The 21415-nt window shown below is 34.4% G+C and overlaps 1 protein-coding gene across 1 annotated transcript in view; it reads right to left on the bottom strand.

The window, feature by feature from the left end:
- The window catches only part of LOC142348034 (uncharacterized), a 108985-nt gene that overhangs the window by 28534 nt on the left and 59036 nt on the right, over positions 1 to 21415 (bottom strand). Inside the window, exons 8-10 of the mRNA XM_075399201.1 lie at positions 10277 to 10465; positions 8646 to 8753; positions 7884 to 8008 (exon numbers count right to left, since the gene is read on the bottom strand). Of these exons, the coding sequence (XP_075255316.1) occupies positions 7884 to 8008; positions 8646 to 8753; positions 10277 to 10465 (422 nt within the window). The remainder of the gene's footprint in view (positions 1 to 7883; positions 8009 to 8645; positions 8754 to 10276; positions 10466 to 21415) is intronic.

Below are 21415 nucleotides of genomic sequence, written 5' to 3'. Positions count from 1 at the left end.
TGTATTTTTCTCCTCAATGGTTTTCCGTAAAATTGTTTTTTTTTGTTGTGATAAATAATGTGAACTCATTTAACATAAGCTGATTGATTTTGATAATTTGTTTTACATGAAAAACTTGTAAAATTGTTGATCATTATCTATACATAAGTTATCACATAGATGTTAAAAGTTGAGTCATTATCTGCTTAATTTCTTTGGACTTTAATTCAGGGCTTTTGTTGTTTTTTTTCCAAATTTGTCTTTCTCGACTTTGTTTCTACCATATAATCGCGCGTCAACAAAACCAAGTATACATTTTGTAAGCTCTGAGATACAGCCGAGTTTGTATTTTGCGAAGGCTTTTTATTACTGAATGCTGAATGGGTTTTGTGGCCGATCATTGATAATTATATTAGTCAAGCTTTTTTTTACTTCACTAAATTCAATTTTGCACTTCAATTTGTACTGCAAATTTAATTATAAAATGAGAGTGCAAAATTCAGTTGAAATTAAATATAGGGGCCAAACAAGATTGTATGCTTCTTGAACGATCATAGTGTTTCTAGTATATAGGATGAAAACTAAACTCGCAATCTTAATTGTTTTTGTTGGCAAAACAAAAAGTGTTTGCTAATCGTTTTTTATTCTGCTTGAAAAATTGTGCTAAAGTTATTTTTTGCAACATTAGTTGAAAGCTTTGCTCAGTTCGATTTTGTTCAAATTTTGAGAGAATTAAGTTAACCAATATTATAACCGCAAAGCTATATACGTAACCTAATTTGAGAAAACATCAGGTTTTAATTTGCAAAGACTGATCTGCACTACTAAAACCTAATTCAACCGTTTTTCAACCGTTTGTTTTCAGAATATTTAGTTGATAAATAATTATTAGTTGCCCTGGCGAACAAACTAATGAAAAACGTTTCTTTTGAAACTAGTTTTCAAAACTTCAAACATTATGCCTCAATCTGCCACCTTTAATAAATTTATTTCGATTCAAAATCTGGTTTTTCACGGGAACGAAAACCGTGGTGTAGGTTCAGGAGAATTTTTTCCCGGTCGCGAGGAGTGTTCAGATTATCTGCATACTAGCTGATATTCTTTTGCCGTTACATTTTTCGGTCATTTCTGTTGCAGAGATGACATGAAATAGTACTCTTAAGCTCAACAAGGCGGCTCGTCAATGTGCGTTTGCACATGACGTTCCGACCCGAGCTCATCTACATTTTTGACTTAATTGTCAACCAAATGAAGAGATAACAAAAATAGATGTTTGACTTTAAAAAACACGTTACAAAACGTAAATACTAATTGAATTACATAATGCCATTTCTCATTACAGCGCTCACGAGATCTACCAATAAAAAGACTACGAGAAAAAACAGCAAACAACAAAATTTTCACGGCAGAAACCCAATATATAATTTTAAAAGCACCTAGTAACAACGTCAAAATGCAATCAGATAAAACCTTAACTCCACTAATTTAGTTTTTGCTAACTATACAGCAGATGTATGTTTTTCATAATGAGATCAGGTAAAAAGTTGACATAGAGAAAAAAAATGAGGTTAAAGTCAAAGATCAATCAGCATTTCTTAAACCAAATAATTTCAAAAGTCTAATAAAATCTTTAGCTTTTTAACAAAATAATTCTTGATAAATTTACTAGAAAGTCAATATGAAACTAATGGGACCTGTCTTTGCTGAGACTAAACCATAGGAATAAACTAAATACGCAGAAAATCTCAAAAAAAACGAACAATTTACACAAAGACGCAGAAAATCTCAAAAAATTAAGAACAATAACATAAATTATTGAAGCCATTAAAATCATCAGCTATTATCTGAATTTTATTTATTTTATTTCAGTTTACATTTATACTCAATCAGCTAAAATAATACTAAAAGAGAAAAGAAGTTCGTTCATTTGGGCCACATTTGAAAATCATTGGGATCTGTTATTAATGGAATAAGCTAAAAGAAGAGAAAAAAGAAACACAAATACACCACTCACAATATTTTTTATGAAAACGCATAATGTCCACCAAACAAAACATCAGTTACGACATAATATTAGTAGACAAGTTGTTTTTTGAAATTCAAGGAATTGGAGTGGACTTCTCAATGACGAGAATAAGTTGACGAAAAGAACAAAAAAACTGAAAAGTTTGAAAAATCTTTGAAGATGTATAATATCATAATTTTTAAGACTATTGGCTTTAAACTGACTGCTTCGGGTAACATTATTCATTACAGGTTTATGGGCAACATGACAGGCAACATTAAAGGTTTATGAGACCGATCAGAATTTTACGGTTACCTAAAAATAAAAAGCAAAAACAGCAAACTCACAAAAATTAAGCGAGAAAAGTTTCAAAGCCATTAGAGAATGAACTTTTCAGTATAAACTCTTCTATTTTCAATTAATTTTTTAACAGCAAGGTGATTGTTTCTATTGTTACAAAATGACTTGAAAAACAACAAATAGAAACAAAGATATTAAAACCACGAAGTTTTTGAGAAAAGCCCTAGTATCAAAGACATTTAATTCAATTATTTTCAACGCAGTTAAGTAAACTCACTAAATTCTGCCTCCATGAAATAGCAATCATAGGTTTCATTCATTTGACATCAATAACTCATCACAATAAGTCGTATGGCAAAGAAAAATACATCAAAACCCCGAAATTTTTGAGAAAACCCATAGTATCAAAGTCATAAAATTCTACAGCCTTCAACGGAAGGCATTTAATACGCTAAATTAAGCCTAGATGACGTAACGACAAGGATGTTTGTCAATCAAAATTTATCAACAAGACATTACAACAAGTCATTGACTATGAAAACAACAACAAAAACAGGCAAAATCCAAAAGTTCGGTAGAAAATTGAGAGAAGAAAGTGTCGAAGCTATTCAAACCATAAGCTTTCTTCTCTGAAAACTTTTTCAACGATCCATTGAACGTCTTTACTAAGCCAATGGGAGCTATCAATATTAGGATAATTAGGAAAAATCCAAAAATTATAAAAATTATGAAAACTCGTGCACCGAAGTCAAAAAAACCAATAGTTAGAAGACAAAACCGTAACTAGATAAATTGCTGTTGATGCAGAAAAAAAAACGGTTCTGTCATTACTGAGACTAACTTACAATCCACGAAAATAAGCTTAAAATTGATTTATGTTCAAAAAAAATTCAAAAAAATATTTTTAAAGTCTTAACAGCCATTAATCTCAAAAGCTTTCATAGGAATTCAATGAATACGCTCAGCTATGCCACGATGTGAATACAAAGATGTTTATCATGCCTAGGTTATCAATAAGACATCACAATATGTCTTATGACTATGAAAAAAACAACAAATACAGGCAAAAACCAAAATTTATTTAGAAGAATGGGAGAAGAAAGTGTTGAAGCCATTTAAACCATATTTTTTTCTTAGAAAGTTTTATCTATGATCCTTTGGACGTCTTCGCTAAATGAAGATGTAGCCTTCAATACTAGGATGACGTGGTAAGATTTCAAAATGAACCAATGAAACGAAATGTCCAAAAAATTTAAAGAAAAATTTGAAATCTTGTGGCATTGAAGACGTATAACCAATAGTTATTTGATAAAACCGCCAATGAGATTAACGTATGTTGCACTGGTATGAAGGAGTTCAGTCCTGTTTTACTGAGACGAACTTAGAGTTCACAAAAATAAGTTAATGATTTACTAATTTTAAAAAAAAATTTCGAAAATTTATTTTCAAAGTCTTAACAGCCATTAGCTGTCCACTCACAGCACTAGTTAGGTTCACTTATTGCTCATTAGCAAATCTATTACACCTTTAATCAAAAAGTTTATGCCATAGGATTATAAAACTTTAGTAAAACCTCAAAAAATAAATCAAACTTTCATTTGAAATTACGAAATTTGAGATACGAATCCAAAAAAAACATGAGCGATCCCTTCGATACAAATTTTTTGTTCATTGGGCTTCATTTGATCGTAAAAGAGTTTTGTCATTAACGGAACTTCGATATTAAAAGTGTCTAGTAGTCTCTAGGTGACTTGAAAAAACAAAAAATTGCAAAATTTTCTAAAAAAAAAGAGCTCCCAAACCTAATTCGAATTTTTTTTATATATTAAGCTTCCCTCTAAGACTAGAACTAGTCTTTATTATCTCCTGTCGTCTATTAAAAACCTAAAATTGATTTACTTTCTGGCGTGAAATCTAGTTTTGAATTAAATTTTTCTTAGAAAAAACGTTAATTCGAACGAAATTTACGGTAAAAGTGAACAAAAGTGAACCAAATATCCAGTGTTCACATGAAATTTTAAACCTCGATAACTCCTCGAAAAAAATGAAATTCAAAAAAATCTTTTTAATTTCGAATTCTACGCTGGACGAGCTTTTTAATGATACCACGCACATTTCTCTACGATGAATATATCGGTCGGCCAAAATTCACGGAACAAAAAAAAACCCATTTGAGTATATAGTTCCTCCCCCCCTCAAGTGGGGTCGGAACAAAAATCAAAAAACTTTTATGATAAACAAAACATTGAAGACAGCACTTGGTGTACAAAAAACAAATAGCTGCGGGCAACACGATGATAACTAAGCCTTTTCCCGAATCTTGACTGGTGTTGTTAACCTCCTTCCTTTATCCTTTTTTGAATGTCTGTCCTTTTGTGCTGTTTCTGTCTCAAATAGAAAAAAATTTCAAATGGCGTTTTTTGCACTTCAAACTAAGTGTCAGCTCCCCGCTGCTTTCTGATGAAGCTAATTAATCTGCTTCATAATTTCTTTTTCATCAATTTTTTTTTACTGCGGTGCTGGTGTTCATAAAAAGCAAAGGAAGTTTGTTTTTGTACGTTTTTCCTATTTTTATCTCTTATTTTTTCAATGACAGTGTGGTACGGTTGTACCATATTAAGTATATGTTTATTAATTTGTACTAAATTATTTTATGTTTGCCCTTGTCAGGCTATAAGTCATAGCTCACCTACAAGGAATTTACCGCCGACTAAAAAGTCAATATTTCAGATTGTTCACACCCCCCACTTTTGACTATTTATTCATTCTCTTGAATCTTATTATCGAATTCAGTTGTTCTTAATCTTCTCTGTTTTCCTACCATAAAACAATCTAAGTGGATTCGACAAGGAATTCCGTACTCAATAATTTCATGTGCAATCGCGCCACGAGTGCTAAGTAAATCTAAAAGAGGTAATCACACGAATTAACCAAAGCTTGGATTCGCACCTCGAATCCAGTATACAACCTTGAGGTGGAATTGCGGCGCGAGAGAGTGTCTCTACAGTTGGGGATATCACATGGCGCAGTCAGCAACCAAAGAACGTGCACTTCTTGGGATCGAGCCCTTTTGGGAAAAGTCAACACTTGAACCTCCACTACGATGGGATAGATGGCAGATCATGCTAAATTTGGCTATCATGGCTAAAGAAGGCATTTCAATTGACATTCTCCTTGAAGATCCTCCGGACAAGGTCACTCTACCCCCAGAACCTATTTACGAGGATGATGTCGAAAATAGCACAGCTCAAAGTGAACGAGATCGACGTGTCAGAAATGAACAGCTCAAAAATTCGTGGCTCAATCGTTGTCAAAAAATAGAACTTGTTGGCATACTGTGTGGAGAAAAACTTTGGAAATATTGTGATAGCAAAGCAGTCTCTCTAACATACCTCAGCTTGGGAATGGAAGGGAGACGAATATTTGGTTCTCAAGAACCGTATTCAGATCGATAGAGTAACAACAAAAATTCTTTGGGAATGCCTTGATAGGGTGTTCAATAAACAAAGAAATATCACATTTGATCGATACACATTTCTCACTAGAAAACGAATGAAAGGAGAACCTGTGGAAAAGTTCTACGGGTGTCTTCGAGAGTTGTCTCTAAACTGCGATCTAGGAAGTCACGAGGAGTCGATCATTCGGGATGTTTTTATAGCTAATATGCAAGATGGCGAGATCCAAAGGGAGCTACTCAAAAAAACACGGACGGCTAAAAAAGCTCTTGAGGTTGCGATGAACGTTGAAATAGGAATACAAAAGCAATTGAAAATTTCTGGAACTCCAACTCCCATCACCACAAAAGAAATTTTAAGTCAATCGATAAATAATGTCCAGGGATCGTGGAATAGATCCCGAGCACCGACAAACCAGTTCGTCAAACCTACGATTTGCACAAATTGTGGCTATGGTTGGACTCCTTCTCATAGAAAAAACTGTCCTGCCCGTGGAAAAACTTGTAAAAATTGTGGAATTGCTAACCACTTTGCAAAAGTTTGCCGCAAATCAAAACAACCCAGTAAACCAAAACCTAGAGTAAATTATGTAGATGACTCGGTTTCTGAGGCGGTCACAGTAGGTACTTCAGCAACGGCGGCGGAACAAGTTAACAATATCAGCAGACTACTACAGCAGAAGAGCATCTACGATGCCAATTACGACTCCGACTACGATGATTACAACGATAACTGTGTAGCTGCAATTTCCATCAAAACCGACACTCGTGAGGTAGAACCCGTAAAGTTAGTCAATTGTGTTGGAAATACAAGCACAAAAGCATTGGTGGATTCGGGAAGCGTATGCACTATTGTGAATAAAAGTCTGCGGACACAGTGGTGTCCGAATGCAACGAAAGCTATTGGGTACAGTCACCCGAATTACATGTTCTGAAAACTTTTTCTAATGATATAATCAAGATTGTTGGTGTGATCAATACATCAATAAAGTGTAATCACTGGATAGCCACGGGCGTTGATGTAACTGTAGTGGAAGACGGTCACCGACCCATCATTGGACGAGATCTCTTTCCAAAGCTAGGCTTTTCTGTTATACAATTGAAACAAGTTGCAAATATTGATCAACATCATTGTCCAATCAAGAGACAGATATCTTTTGATTTTCCAGATCTCATCACCCGTGTCGGTAAATCTTTAAAACATTCAGTAAAGTCAACATTTCTTAATGAATTTACGCCTACACATCAAAAAGGACGACGAGTCCCAATTAACTTACAACCACTAGTTAATATAGAACTTAAAAAGTTACTTGACGAAAAACACTTCATAAAATTAAACAGTTGCTCAGACAAAAATTTTATTTCACCTATAGTAATTACAGTTAAAAGAGATAAAACAGTTAAATTAGCTTTAGATTCCAAAATTTTAAATAAATCTATTCATAAAACCAAATATCAAATGCCAAATATTGACAATTTGATCGACACAATTCAACAGAATTTGAATACATCTGCATCACAAGAAACAGCATGTTATTCAACATTGGATTTGAAGTACGCATAAAGTCAACTTAAATTGGATCCAGAAACGGCTCAACACTGTAACTTTAATAATATTAGCGGTGAGAGAACTGGAACATAGCGCTTTATTACTGGTTTTACGGTTTAACTGATATGCCAGCAGTTTTCCAAAAAGTGATGGATTACACTTTAGTCGGACTTCAAAATACTTATTGTTTTCTGGATTATAGTAGTTAGCCGTGGTTCTAAAGAAGACCACTTAAAACTCGTCTATAAATGTTTAAAGAAATTAGATGAGGATAATTTACGGATAAACTTGCAAAAACAGAAATTAAATGGCTAGGATATAAGTTTAGTCAATCAGGAATAGCTCCACTTGAGTCAAAAACAGCGGCAATCGCTTCCCTATCAGCACCTATAAACATAAAACAACTTCGATCTTTCTTAGGTTCTGTTCATTATCTAAGAAAATTCATCCCTAATTTATCTCAATTGTGCCATCCTCTTCGTCCATTATTAAAAAAGAACACAAAATTCATTTGGAACCCTGAACATGACACACACTTTCAAGCAATTAAAAGTAAAGTAGCAAAAGCCAAAGAAAATACACATTATAATCCTCACCTGGAAACGCGGATCAAATGCGATGCTTCAAGAGCGGGATTAGGAGCAGCATTAGAACAACGTTCGCCTACGGGCTGGCATAAAGTTGCATTCGCGTCTCGTTTCCTCAACTCTAATGAGGAACGCTATAGCATTAATGAACTAGAAATGTTAGGCGTAATGTGGTCTGTAGAAAATTTTAAATATTATTTATTTGGCAAATCATTCACAATTATCACTCATCATCGAGCATTACTTTCAATTATGAAAGAACATAGGTCTAATAAATCTTATAATAGTAGATTAACACGCTGGGTTGATCGTCTTTTACCTTTTGATTTTAATATCGAACATATACCTGGTGCAAAAATGGGGCTGGTAGATTATATTTCTCGCCAACCAAATCAAGAAGCAAAAGTTACAAACAAATATGACGAGGAATTTGCGGTAGCAACAATTACCCGCCTTCGCGACGCTATTGCTGCAATATATATAAATACCACACCATAAACCTGTCAATCACAGCACTTTAACAGCGTCACTCACACACATTCCACACGTGCCTCGCATCCTCGCACAACAAACTATTCCAAATTGCTTTCTGCCATTAATCGTAATACCACTCAGTTGCTTCATGAAAACTCTGCAAACGCAGCACAAATCCAGTCTAATTCTACTACTAGTACAACGCCAATTCAAATCCAAACACATCTCAATACTCAGTCAAATACATCTCATATCCATTCAATCCACAATCACACGATGAGCAGCTCAGCGTCTAACCCGCAAACTACCCCTACACACAGTCGGGTCACGTTTCAGTCTACCCTTAATTCCGCAGTGAATACTACCAGATCGTCCAATGAAGGCCAAACTTCCCCATATTCGGACCTGTCAAAAGAAGCGGTCTTTGAGAACAACCTCACGCAACTCTTCACGAAGGGCTTCTTGGCGGTTCTCACCAGTAAGGATGCAGTCCTGAAGGAAGTACGTGACTGCATTCTTCAAAACGATCCTCAAAGGTGTAAGGAAGTGAATCCTTACATGTTCTCCTACTGGAGAGACCTACATGTCCGCTCGGGCTGTGTTTGCGTGGACGAACGAGTAGCAATTCCGCACTCCATTCAGGACGCTGTCTTGGAAAGCCTCCACTTAACACATCCGGGAGGTTGGGGCGTGACAACGCTCGGGAAATGCGCTTTCTGGCCGTATATGCACCGAGAAGTATTGAACAAAGCGGCTCAGTGCAAGCCTTGTACTGATATTGATAAGAATCTTAAGCCCGTTGTTCCGGCGTCTAAATGGAAACCTTTACTACAATGTACAGAGCCTAATGAAGAAATACAAATTGATTTTGGAGGAACTATCACAAATGAAAAAGATCAAGATATTTATTTCCTTGCATGTATTGATCGTTTTTCTAAATATCCCACTGTAGAAGTATTTGACAAAGCTAATGGACCAAATGTTCTTAAATTTTTAGACGACTACATTCAAATCCACGGTGTTCCCCGAAATATTAGATTAGATCAAGCACGTTGTCTAATAGGTTATAAAGTTAAAAATTTTTGTAAACAACATAATTTTAACATACTCACTGCCCCTGCAAACGATCATAGAGCTATAGGATTAGTGGAGCGTTTGATACAAACTATTAAAAGACGCTTAAGCTGCATGAAATTAGACAATAGAAACAAAACATTCACAATTAAAGAAGCAATAAAGTCAATAATATATCAATTACGTATATGTAAACAAAAGACAACAAACGTAACACCTTTCCAAGCACATTTTGGAAGAAAGCCAAACACACCACTAAGTAATATAAGTATAATGCCCAAATCATCTAATCTATCATATGAAAACATTCTTCACCACTATTTAGATGCCGATACCGTCCCTGTTGAAGATTACTTGGACAAAAATGGATGGCTGACGGGGGATCGGAGCGATATATTGATCGAAGAGGCGATGCAGAAAGCACAGGTAGACGCGGGACGCCGCTATAATGGGGATCACAATAAATCTATCTCCCGTTTCATCATGCATCCCAAACTGAACAATCCTATTCCACGGACAGAGCAGTCACTGGATCTTAAACTGGCTCGAAAAGTCATAAAGCGCTCCAAACGGGACCTTCGCGGATTATGGGAAACCCTGGCCCCGGGTAGTACAGTTGTCCGCACATCTGATACCACTACGGTTTTTATGGAACCAGGACTACCCGAAGTCTGTGTCAGAAACAGTGATATTGCCGAATTCGGCACCCGCGCCGAACGAAATACAGATCTTTGGGAATACGCCAAATGACGACCCCTTCCAAATGAGAAAACCACGGAGGAGAAGATTTCTCAACATACAAAAGAATTAAAGAAGAAATTTCGCGGAGAGATTAAAATCCGCCATCGACCAACCCAATCTGATGCAGCATCGGGAGTCTCCTCAGCAAATAGCAACATCTCCAAGGCAATGGCGTCTCGAAAACCTAGAAAGCCCCAAGCAGGAGGAAAGCGTTCTCGAAATACGTCCGCAACTTTGAACACATCCAATGCCTCGTCTGTTGCTGCCTCTTCAGTGACATCATCTGTTGCTTCCCCTTCAACCTCTCGAAATAAACGTACTCGCCGCGCTCCAGATTACTTCGGATTTGAGAGTTCGGTGTGCTCATTAAGTAACGATTCAGCCGCTCCTGTTTCTAAGAAACAAAAACCAACGAATCCAGTTATAGAGACCATCATTCAGGAAGAAGCAGCACAGCCCCCTGTTCCTGATACATATTACGAGCTGCGAGTAGTGAGCCCTCCTGCACCTCCTCCAGTGGGAACATGGTCTCCTGAGAGCTACGAATATGAGGACAATGGAAGAGAAATCAGTATGAGCGTCTTTGACGCAGAAAACCAAATTTGAGTTAAATCTTTTTGACTAAATTTGTTAAATTGATCAAATTTCAATTCTGTAATTGTTCATTTATATATGGATTAGTATAACTTTTCCATTCATTTCGTGTTTATGTTCGCTTACTAACCGTGTTCGTGTTAAAAATACTTTAGTTAAAATTGATGTTGCTCATGTAACCATATCCTCTACGTTATTAATTTTGCGGGATTTGCATCGCGATTGTGCCTTAATTTATATTGCATGCATATATTTTACCGTAAATGTTGAAAGTTTGCATTGATTTAGTTTTCTCCTGCATTTGAACCTCCTTTCCACTGTTCCTTCGTCACTTATCTGTTGTTGCTCACATTTCTTATTATTTATAATAACCAGTACATATGTTAATATTATCATAAATTTTACACTGTTACAGTTTAAAAATTTGCTCGAGCCAAGGATATGTGGTACGTTTGAACCATATTAAGTCCATGTTTATTAATTTGTACTAAATTATTTTATGTTTGCCCTTGTCAGGCTATAAGTCATAGTTCACCTACAAGTAATTTACCGCCGACTAAAAAGTCAACATTTCAGATTGTTCACATCCCCCACTTTTGGCTATTTATTCATTCTCTTGAATCTTATTATCGAATTCAGTTGTTCTCAATCTTCTCTGTTTTCCTACCATAAAACAATCTAAGTGGATTCGACAAAGAATTCCGTACTCAATAATTTCATGTGCAATCGCGCCACGATTGCTAAGTAAATCTAAAAGAGGTGATCACACGAATTAACCAAAGCTTGGATTCGCACCTCGAATCCAGTATACAAAATTGAGGTGGAATTGCGGCGCGAGAGAGTGTCTCTACAGTTGGGGATATCACAGACAGGTCTCACCAGAGTTCTAATGTAGCTAGGTGGCGTGGTGCATTTTGCAGTTGAAGTTACTGGCAGACAGTTCACTTATGACAATTTTATTGTTTTTGTATCGTCGTTCATTTGCTCATTTTTCATAGTTTGTTGTAATTTTTATCTATTTGTTGCAAAATGCAATTAACAAACATTTCAAATTTTTCTGTATAAAGAGGTGGTTACTGACTGTAAAGTGAACTGAAGTTGCGTATATTAATTTAAGATTAGGTATAGTTTTTTTACTCTGATGCCGCTAATGTTCAAATTTTTGAGTCGTCAAATGGCCGCTTTTTTGACCTCTGCTATTTTGTTCTGGCGGAAAGTTTTAGGTTTTTGGTGATAAATAGTTTGAAGATGGTCAACATGTTTTGATTTGTTTGGAGTAGTATAACATCAACATTATTCAAAATAAAGAGTTCTTTGTCCAGATTTTTTTCTGTTTCTTATAGATTAATTTTCTGTCACATATATATCATCATTATTAAAGTTTAACGTTGCTGTAGAAAGTTGGGTCTTAGGCGTCTTCCTCTCTTTGGGATTTAGTTCTTGACCTGAGCAACTTTTTTTCCTAATCTTTTGTCCTAAGATTTGTTGCGACTATCAAAACACACACGCATTGAGAACTCCCTTTTAACGCCTTTGCTCAGTTCTAACGCTCGGCTGCTGAATAATTGCTGCCGCTTGTTGTATGGATTATTGGTTAGTTGACAAATTTTATCCGAGAACGAAAAAATCTAAATCAACTACATCGAAATAACTATCGAAAAAACACATACAAATTAAATTAATAATTTACAAATTTAAACAAGGACGTTCGGTAATGTGCGTACGCACAAAAAGGTCAGACCCCGCTCATCCACATTCTTAATTTAACTCGCTACCAAATGATGACGAGATCAAAAACATACATATCGTTCAATAAAAAAGCAATGGAATACAATAATGCCACTCTAGAGGGTCAATCAAAGTTTTTGATAACTGAACTGATAAAAAAGACCATAAAAAATTATTTACGATCACAACTCGATGTCTACAATAAAAAAATCATAACAAAATTAAACTCGCATGAGATAAAACCTAAACAAAACAGTTTAACCTGTACTTCATTGGAAAAGATATGGGACCAGTTCTCAATGCCACTGGTTAACAGGTCGACAGAAAGTGAAAAAAAATAGCAAAGAGGCGCAAAGTTAGAAAATAAGATTCTATTTTTTGAAAACAATTAACTTCACAGTTATTAATGTCATTAAATATCACCCGAAATCACTGAAATTTTCGTTTATGTCTCCATAGGAAGCAATTGAGACCTGCCATAATCCTATTTGCAATTTTGCAAAACTTTAAAGCCAATGGGACATACGATTATTGTTATAAACCATAAATAAAACAAAAATCCTCTAAAATTAACAAATATATAAAAAACTCAAACATTTTATGAAGTCTCGTAGTAAAAGTAGTAACAAAACCGAGAAACAAAGTTTGAAGATAAAACCGTTATAAGATTAATGTGTAGCTCACTGCAAACGGATTGTGATCTGTGCTTACAGAGACTGAGCTACAATTTGACAGAAAAACTATTTTAAAAAATGACGAAGCTCAGAAACCCACAAATGTTTGGAAACAAGTATTTCTAAAAGTCATAACAGATTTAAGAATTCAACAGAAAGTGATGGATTAGGTTGCAACACCTCAGGAAGCCAATTGGACTTTTTAATAATGACACCACGTCACGACTCCTCAAAATAACAAATACATAACAAATACTCAAAGAAGCCGAAACTTCAAAACAGTTATATAACATCACATTTTTCAACGCACTATGCTTATAAGATGTTAGCTGCAAGAACTGTAAATCATCTATTTTTCCTAACATCAACGAGCCTTCCCCATAAATGGACAACGTAGACAAGACAACAAAAAGAGACCCGAAAATTGAACAATATAGAAATCTAGCAAAACTTTTATTTTGAAAATAAATGGTCGAAGCAATCAGTCACAGCGTATAACAAAGCGCCATAAAAGTGGATGAAACGTAATTTAGACTTCTAATGAGCGAGATTGAGTAACATAGTGACCAAATTGAAAGCTTTAAAACAAACAACTACAACCTGAAATCTTTATCTAGGTGGAGTTATACGTCCAGGGGAAGCAATTGAGACCTGTAGTTATCAGGTATATGGCGTAAAACAATAAAAGGAAAGACAGACCTAGAAAAAACAACAACAAATCCACAAAATTTTGCGAGATAACTTGGTCTCAGCCCAAAAAGCTTGAACTATTCAACAAAAACAATTAATATATACAGATACTACTTTGCTTTCCGTCAGTTAGATTTCCGACAATGTAATAATTCGAGAAGGAAACAATATGGACTCATAAAAATGCAAATATTCTCAAAAAAGAAAAAAATATTTAAAAAACGCGTACTATCAAAACAAGGGAAACATTAGTTGAATGTATAACCGTTTCCAACAAAAAGTTATTACTCACACGAAATTGTTTTCTGCCTGTTTTTTCTGAGGCTGCGCCCGAAGTTGAGAGAAATAAGAAAAAATAGTGGCAAAGTTCAAAAATTCACCAATATTTTCTTAAACAAATAAATTCAAAGTCATAACAGACATCAGAAAACAACTGAAAGAATTGTCTAGGTTCATCTATACCTCCTAAAAAGCTAACTGCTTCTTTGATTAGGTACACTAAGTCATTGGGCTACAAAAAGTTTAACAAATGAAAACAAAACTCAAGAAGTCTATAAAATTTTTACGAAAACAATTGGTCAAAGCCATAAAAACCATGAGCTTAACCCTGAAACCATATTATAATTTCGTTGGACATCTTCTTTGCAATTAGTATCTGTCAAAACCATAGTATATGACAAACCGTTGGTCAAAACCATAAAAAAACCATGAGCTTAACTCCGAAAACATATTATAATTTCTTTGGTCATCTTTTTTTGTAAATAGTATCTGTCTATAATTGATTCCTGATTTGAGGTTCTTGTCAGTATTTTACATGGAAAACATATACATAGCGGAAATGCTTTGAAAAAAGGTCGCGCCCCATTTAAATCTAAAAAAATTTTTAAAGTAAGGATCCACGGTGAGATCAAGATCAGCCCAGATATTGCTGCGCGTCTAACAAAACATTCAATTGTTCAAATGATTGCGAAATAGATCAATTTTGAACAAAAATTTCAGTTTGTCAAAAATAAATAATGATTTTTTGTAATTATTGAGTTTAAACTTGCAAAAAACTTAGAAAATTATTATTCTGAGGGCTCTTAAAGCCAGCGGGATTACAAATAGCTCTTCTCTGAGCTTAAGAAGATTGCGACCGCATTTTTAAGGTGTCTACTTCGAGCAAATTTAAAGCAATTGGGCTAAAAAAAGCAAATCAGGTCCTATTTCTCACGAAAAAGTCTGATTTTTTTAAAAAAAAATTAGCAAACATTCTAGCCAAGAAACTCGGATCGAACAACTCAGCAGTCCTCTTCTATCTTTAGAGATGAAATAAATAACAGTACAGTTAACAATTTTAACATTTTTTTTGCAAAATTGACGAAATTTTGGTCAAAAATACTGAAAATGTGAATAAAAACAGCTATTATTCACAAAACTTTAAACCTCGATATTTCCCTATAAAAGCGAAAATTGAAATTTTTTTACTCCATATTCTACGCTTGACTGGCTGTCTAATGATACCTCTCACAACTCTCTACGATGATTATATCGATCGGCCAAAATTGTCTGAACAAAAAAACCATTTGAATATATAGGTCCTCCCTCCCCACTAAAGTGGGGGTCGGAACAATAAATTACATTCGTGAGGGTCTTTCGTGTTTGAAATTTCTTTGAAACTGGATAGAAGTTGAATTCATTTTTGTTGGAAAACTGAAACTGTTGGTCCTTTTGCTCGCGAAATTGTGTTGATGTTCATTTATTTCTCTCTGCTAAATGAGAGATATGTTACTGAGTGCCTTTTTTACATTCTAGTGAAGTTCAAAATAACCAGGTAGCCTTTATCCTCAACGTCATATATATATATATATATATATATATATATATATATATATATACATATATATATATATATATATATATATATATATATGTAGTGATTTACGTCACGCTAGAGTAGTACAGCGAGCAAAATGCAAGTTGTTTAGAGCAATTTGATTTCAAACGATATTGGGCAGTTTTTTACCTCTATGTTTTAAAAAGTTAGTGCATTTTTGAGTTTCAAGTTGACCTCATATTAGACTCTCATGTGAAAAGAATGTGAATCTGCTATTATATGTTTAATTTTACATTTTTTGATCTTTTTAATGTGCTGTTACTTTAAATCGTAATTGAAAAAAGTTCCCGGTATTTAATGAGGTATAAATGTTTCAAGTTCAAAACTAGTGGACTTCAATATTACTTGTTTTTTAAAAGATGCTAACTGATTTTTCAATTAAGCCTTTTATGTTTTTTGTTCTCTTGCCTAATGTCAATAATGAAGTATTGTTGGTTTTCATATGCGACATAGTTGAAAGTAATTATTTAGGGCATAATTTTCGATTTTGGCCCCTAAATATTGTTCTTTTTAATGCTTTGTCGCTCAGAATCAATAATTACAGATCTTTTCGACTTCCTAAGCAGATATCGGGGAATTTAGCTCTGAAAACTATTTTTTTACTGTCGGTCTCCTCTTCAGAAGTTAATGTGCAGAGGAGAATGAATACTCCTCTTCATAGGGGGGCACAAACGGAAACAGTCCAACAATTTTCACACATTGATTTGGCAAAGGAAGCAAAATGAAACTTATTTTTTGAGAATTTTTTGTTGATATTGCGAGTTGTTCCTCTTGCGTGATCAGCAGTCAGATCATTCTTAATTTCATTTTTAGATTGTAACAAGGGGGCTCGGTAATGTGCGATTGCACATAAGGCTCCAACCCCGCTCATCCACAATTTTGGCATAATTGTCTACCAAATAAGGAACAGATAGAAAACCCCAAAATTTCAAGTAATAAAAAAATGTTGTATGATCGGAAAGATAGCTTTCAAAGCAAAGAACTCTGTGATTTAAAAAATCATGCATTAGATTGATGAGATATGCCAATAGTAGGAAAGCGAGTCACGACGAACATCAAAATCAGGCAACAACAACAAACATTAATCAAATCGAAAAATTTACGTCCCTTTTAAAAAACCAAAACCTAATAGTAAAGTCAAAATTAGTCAAAATAGTAGCGTCGGTTAAATCTGACGCTAAACAAAACGACTTGTAATTCACCAGAAAAGATATGGGACCAGTCTATGGTAAGGCTTGGTAACAATTAGACAATAAAGAACAAAAACAGTGTATTTGAAAAATTCGCCTATTTTTTTAAATTAATTATTATCAAAGTAATGAAAACCATTAGAAATCAACTAAAAAATCCAAAGGTTTACGATTACCAGTGTTTCTAAAGACGGGAATTAAGAACTGTCGCTATTCAACTTTTAAGCGGTTACAAAAAGAACAACAAATAGACAACAAACAAACAATCAGTTAAGTTTTGCCAGAAGACCATTTCGAGGCCGTAAAGCCAAAATTTAACCCTCAAAATATGTTCAATTGCACCTTCTTTGAATACGGATAGTGTATTATGTGAGCTTTTATTATTGAAACCAAGTAACAAGCAGAAAATAAATAAAAAAATGGTATAATTAAGTAATATTTGTTGTTCTTTTTCCATACTTGAGATCTGCAATTATCCAGAATATATCTTACGTCGGCAAAAAAGTAAAATATGGCAAAAATCAAAAATTAATTTATATTTTTTTGTGAAAAACCCCTGTCGAAGCCAAAAAAGTCTTAACCAATTCTTTAAAAACAGTAGGTTTTGTGACACTAATCCCTTTGACACCTTCCCTTGATAACAATGTTCTATTTTTGGCCTGTATATAACGAAACTAGGTAACAAACAGACAATTAAAGGAACAAAGCTGCAAAGTTAAAAAGTGCTTTTTTTCATTTTGGAAAACAATTGTTTTCAAAGTCATGAATGCCATCAGCTATCTACTAATATCAAAATATGGACATATCTGTTTTTCCAATGAAACCGAGTTATTGTACAGAAAATTTTATACGACTGAAAAGACAAGGAAAAAATGATAGTTAAAGACAAAATTTAAAACATTCAATTAAATTATTCAAGAAAGATTTGTCGAAGCGGAGCCGTTAAAACCAGAGTCCAAATCCTTAAGGGTTTTATTGTTATCGATTTTGCGTTTTTTGAACGACAATAATGTGATATATTAACTGTCAAAAACGTGATAATAGGACAAAACTAGAAAACGTGAAAAACGTGCAAATACCTGAAAATAAAAAACGTGAGAAATCTAGTAGTATCAAAGCCAGAAAACCATAACTGAAGGTGTAAAACCGCAAAAGATTGAATTTGAAAATCAGTAGAAAGAAGAAGCATTCTTTCATTGCTGACATTAAGTTTCAAAATGACTAAATGAAGAGAAAAGTGGAGGCAAAGTTCAATAAACCATTATTTATTTAAAAAACAAATATTTTTAAAAGTCAAAACAACCTTAAGCTTTCAAGTGATAAGTATGTAATAATATGTCATATGTATCTAGTGTACTTTAAGATTTACGTTTCTTAGTGAAATCGTGTAAGTGATAATAACTATAAGAAAAGTATAGTACTTCTTGAAATAAAAATACTGATGGAACATGCGCTGATATCAGTCTGCATATGTACTTGACTTACACCGGCAAACTTACACTAAGAAGCAATAATGCTCGAGGTACCGATCTACGGAACTACAATCACCACAGCATCGCAGAACTCTCTTTTTATTTCTCAGGCAATGAACTTACAGTTTTTGCCTTTTTGTTTGCTATAGATCAGGTTAAGTCACAGTTTATATTGCACGGTTCTCCCTCTTTTTTTCCAGGGATCACATCGATTATGTTCTTTGCGATTTTTGTCCCCCATCGATTTACTTTTTTATTATTTTTCTGTCTAATCACTAAATTTGTCTTGAAAAGCAAGATACTGTCAAAGCGTGAAGCATGAAGTCTTTTAGCAATCTGGTAAAGCTTCAATAGTGTCTAGGTGTAAAAAGCTGCTCAAAGGTTAAAATATTTTGTTGTGAGGAGTTTTTTCTGTTGGTATAGACTCCAGAGCCCCATCCCCACGCACACACACACACACACACACACACACACACACACACACACACACACACACACACACACACACACAACACATACGCACCGACACAACACACACACAAACACACACACACACACACACGCACACACACACACACACATACACACACACACGCACACACACACACACACACACACACACACACACACACACACACACACACACACATTTTCCTTCCCTCCATCTGCCAATCTTCACCGCCTCAATACGACTCTAACGCCGCACACTAGAAGTTTGACTCCATCTATTAAACTCCATTTCCTAAAGCCCCATTTTTGTACCTGCCTCTCAGTTGAGCTCACGCTTGTCTCCCAAAGACCCAGCTATCTACCACTTTTTAAATTTGCGATTAACTGAGACTGTATCACCATTACTTTACCCCCACAAACACAGACACAAAACTGTTAGGGAATAAATGGTCTCTTCAATACCATCAAAGGTTCAAATTAATCTGTATGTATAGCATTATCTGGCAGTTGGCATGGAGTGGGTATGGGGAACATTAGCTTCTGAAAATATTAAATTAGAATTTTACTCTGTTCTTTTTTCATATGTTCCAAACGTTGATTGCTTTTTTGTAATTGTGGGTTTCATGTGCAACAGTGCGCACAGTGTATTTTGCAATAAGCGTTACTTTTGCTCAATACGATTGATTTGCGCTAAGGCGTGAAGAAATGCGTGAAATTTGTAGTTTTTAACGAGATTTTTTTCAGTTTATACCGAAAAAAATTTTAATCTGCTTTGTTCTTTTACTGTTTGCCACGCTCTTGCGATTCAAAATGGCATTTTTTTGTGAAAAAAAGAAAAGTGTTCCAATTTAAATTCAGGATCTAAATAGTACACATGTAGACTATTGGTTTTCCCTTATGATTCCTTTTTTATTTGGAAAAGTAGTAAAAGAGGGTATAGTTTGTACTGCACGACTCTTTGAGTCGTTTTCAGCCTTCTATAAGGATATTCTTTCATAGCTGAAAGAAATCCGAGTTGAACTTTATATTGGCTTTTGTTTTTGAACCTCACCTTATATTTTTGAACATAGCGCTTTAACAGTTACTTGTTACTGAAAAAGTAATTAGCGACCCCATCTTCAGTGATAGATGAAGTTGCTCAATGTTAGTTTTTTTGTTTTTATTCAATTTCTGTCGAACGAAATTGGCAGCAATTAATATAGCACTGTGTATTTTTTTTGTAAAAGTGCAACCAAAGGTCTCTGCAAACTAATTTGAAAGAAATTTTCTGCTCTCTGTTCTGTTGTTTTCTCTAAATTTTATTATTATGCAACCATTGATCTGTAGTTTCAGTTGTTTTTAGTGAATCAGCGTCTTAGGCGTTTTACGCGAACACCAATTTGTGTGAGATTAAGATTCATTTCTATCAATTATTAAATCAAAATTGAACAACATGATGATGAGCAATTTTTTTGAAAAAACCAAGCCCTAAATCAGTATTCTAACTCAGCACTTAACCAATTTTTTTGACCAAACAATTTTTGCAATTTTTTGTCTCGTTTGTCCCAAGTCGCCAGTTTGATTTTGCTTCTATAGTTTTTCTATAGTTTAAAAGTCAACTTAGGCCTATGTAAACCCGTAGATGTACTGTTATGTAACTGTTGCAAAAAAGTTGGTTGGGGATTATTAGAGGCATCTTTTTTACTTATTACCGAAACTTGCTCTTGTCATGTATCAAAAATGAAAAATCAAAATGAAAAATCAAAATATCTGTCAGAATTTTTTTATTCAGCTGATCGAAAATTTATTTCTAGCCTTGAAAACTATAGTTTTAAAGAAATTGTTAGTCGGTAGTATTTAATTTGTCACCTTTGCCTATTGAGCTCTTAATACCTGTAAACGGGTGATGCAGGTTGTGTCAGTTATGGCATTGTGGTAAATTTGTCATAACATCTTTAAGATTTTTGCTTAAAATTAATGATGATGACACCAATGAGAAAACTTCTCAACTTGGAATTCTTTTTTATTAAAGGTTCATTATGGATCATACATATTTTGCAAATATTTTCCATAGCATCCTCAGAAGAATATTTTGGCAGTCTCTTGAAAACGAAGTTTTTAATTCTAGCAGTTAATTTTTTTGGAGCTGGGGTTCTTCCTTGGATCAGTTGTCCAGGTCGTTGATCTTTCAAACATTCTTTCAATTCTTTAGATAGTATTTCTGGATTTTTTTTCTCACAGAATTTATACGTCGAACGTGGCAGGTACGGCGGAATGCTGTTTTAGCTCAGAACCAAAAACTTTGAAATTAGGCATTCATTAATTTGCAGGGAAATTCGAATGGGTATACTTAGACAACTCGAAGTTCTTGTTGCTGTTTTCCACAATCGAACCAAAGTGTAGATAACTTTCTCAAAAATGTATCTTTTTGGAAATTTGCTGATTTAAATAGATTTTAAGGAAGGATTTTTTCAAAGCTTTGCACAGAAACAGAGATACAAGGAGCATTCAAAAAACTAGACTGATTGTGAAAAACAGCGGAGCACAGATTATTCTAATATACGTCACAAATTTATCAAATCCTATCCGTGTTCTAATA

This window comes from Convolutriloba macropyga, chromosome 10 (genome assembly GCF_964194025.1).
Source record: "Convolutriloba macropyga chromosome 10, txConMacr16.3, whole genome shotgun sequence".
In the NCBI taxonomy this organism is placed as follows: domain Eukaryota; kingdom Metazoa; phylum Xenacoelomorpha; order Acoela; family Convolutidae; genus Convolutriloba; species Convolutriloba macropyga.
This window is presented reverse-complemented; position numbering and strand designations above follow the sequence as displayed.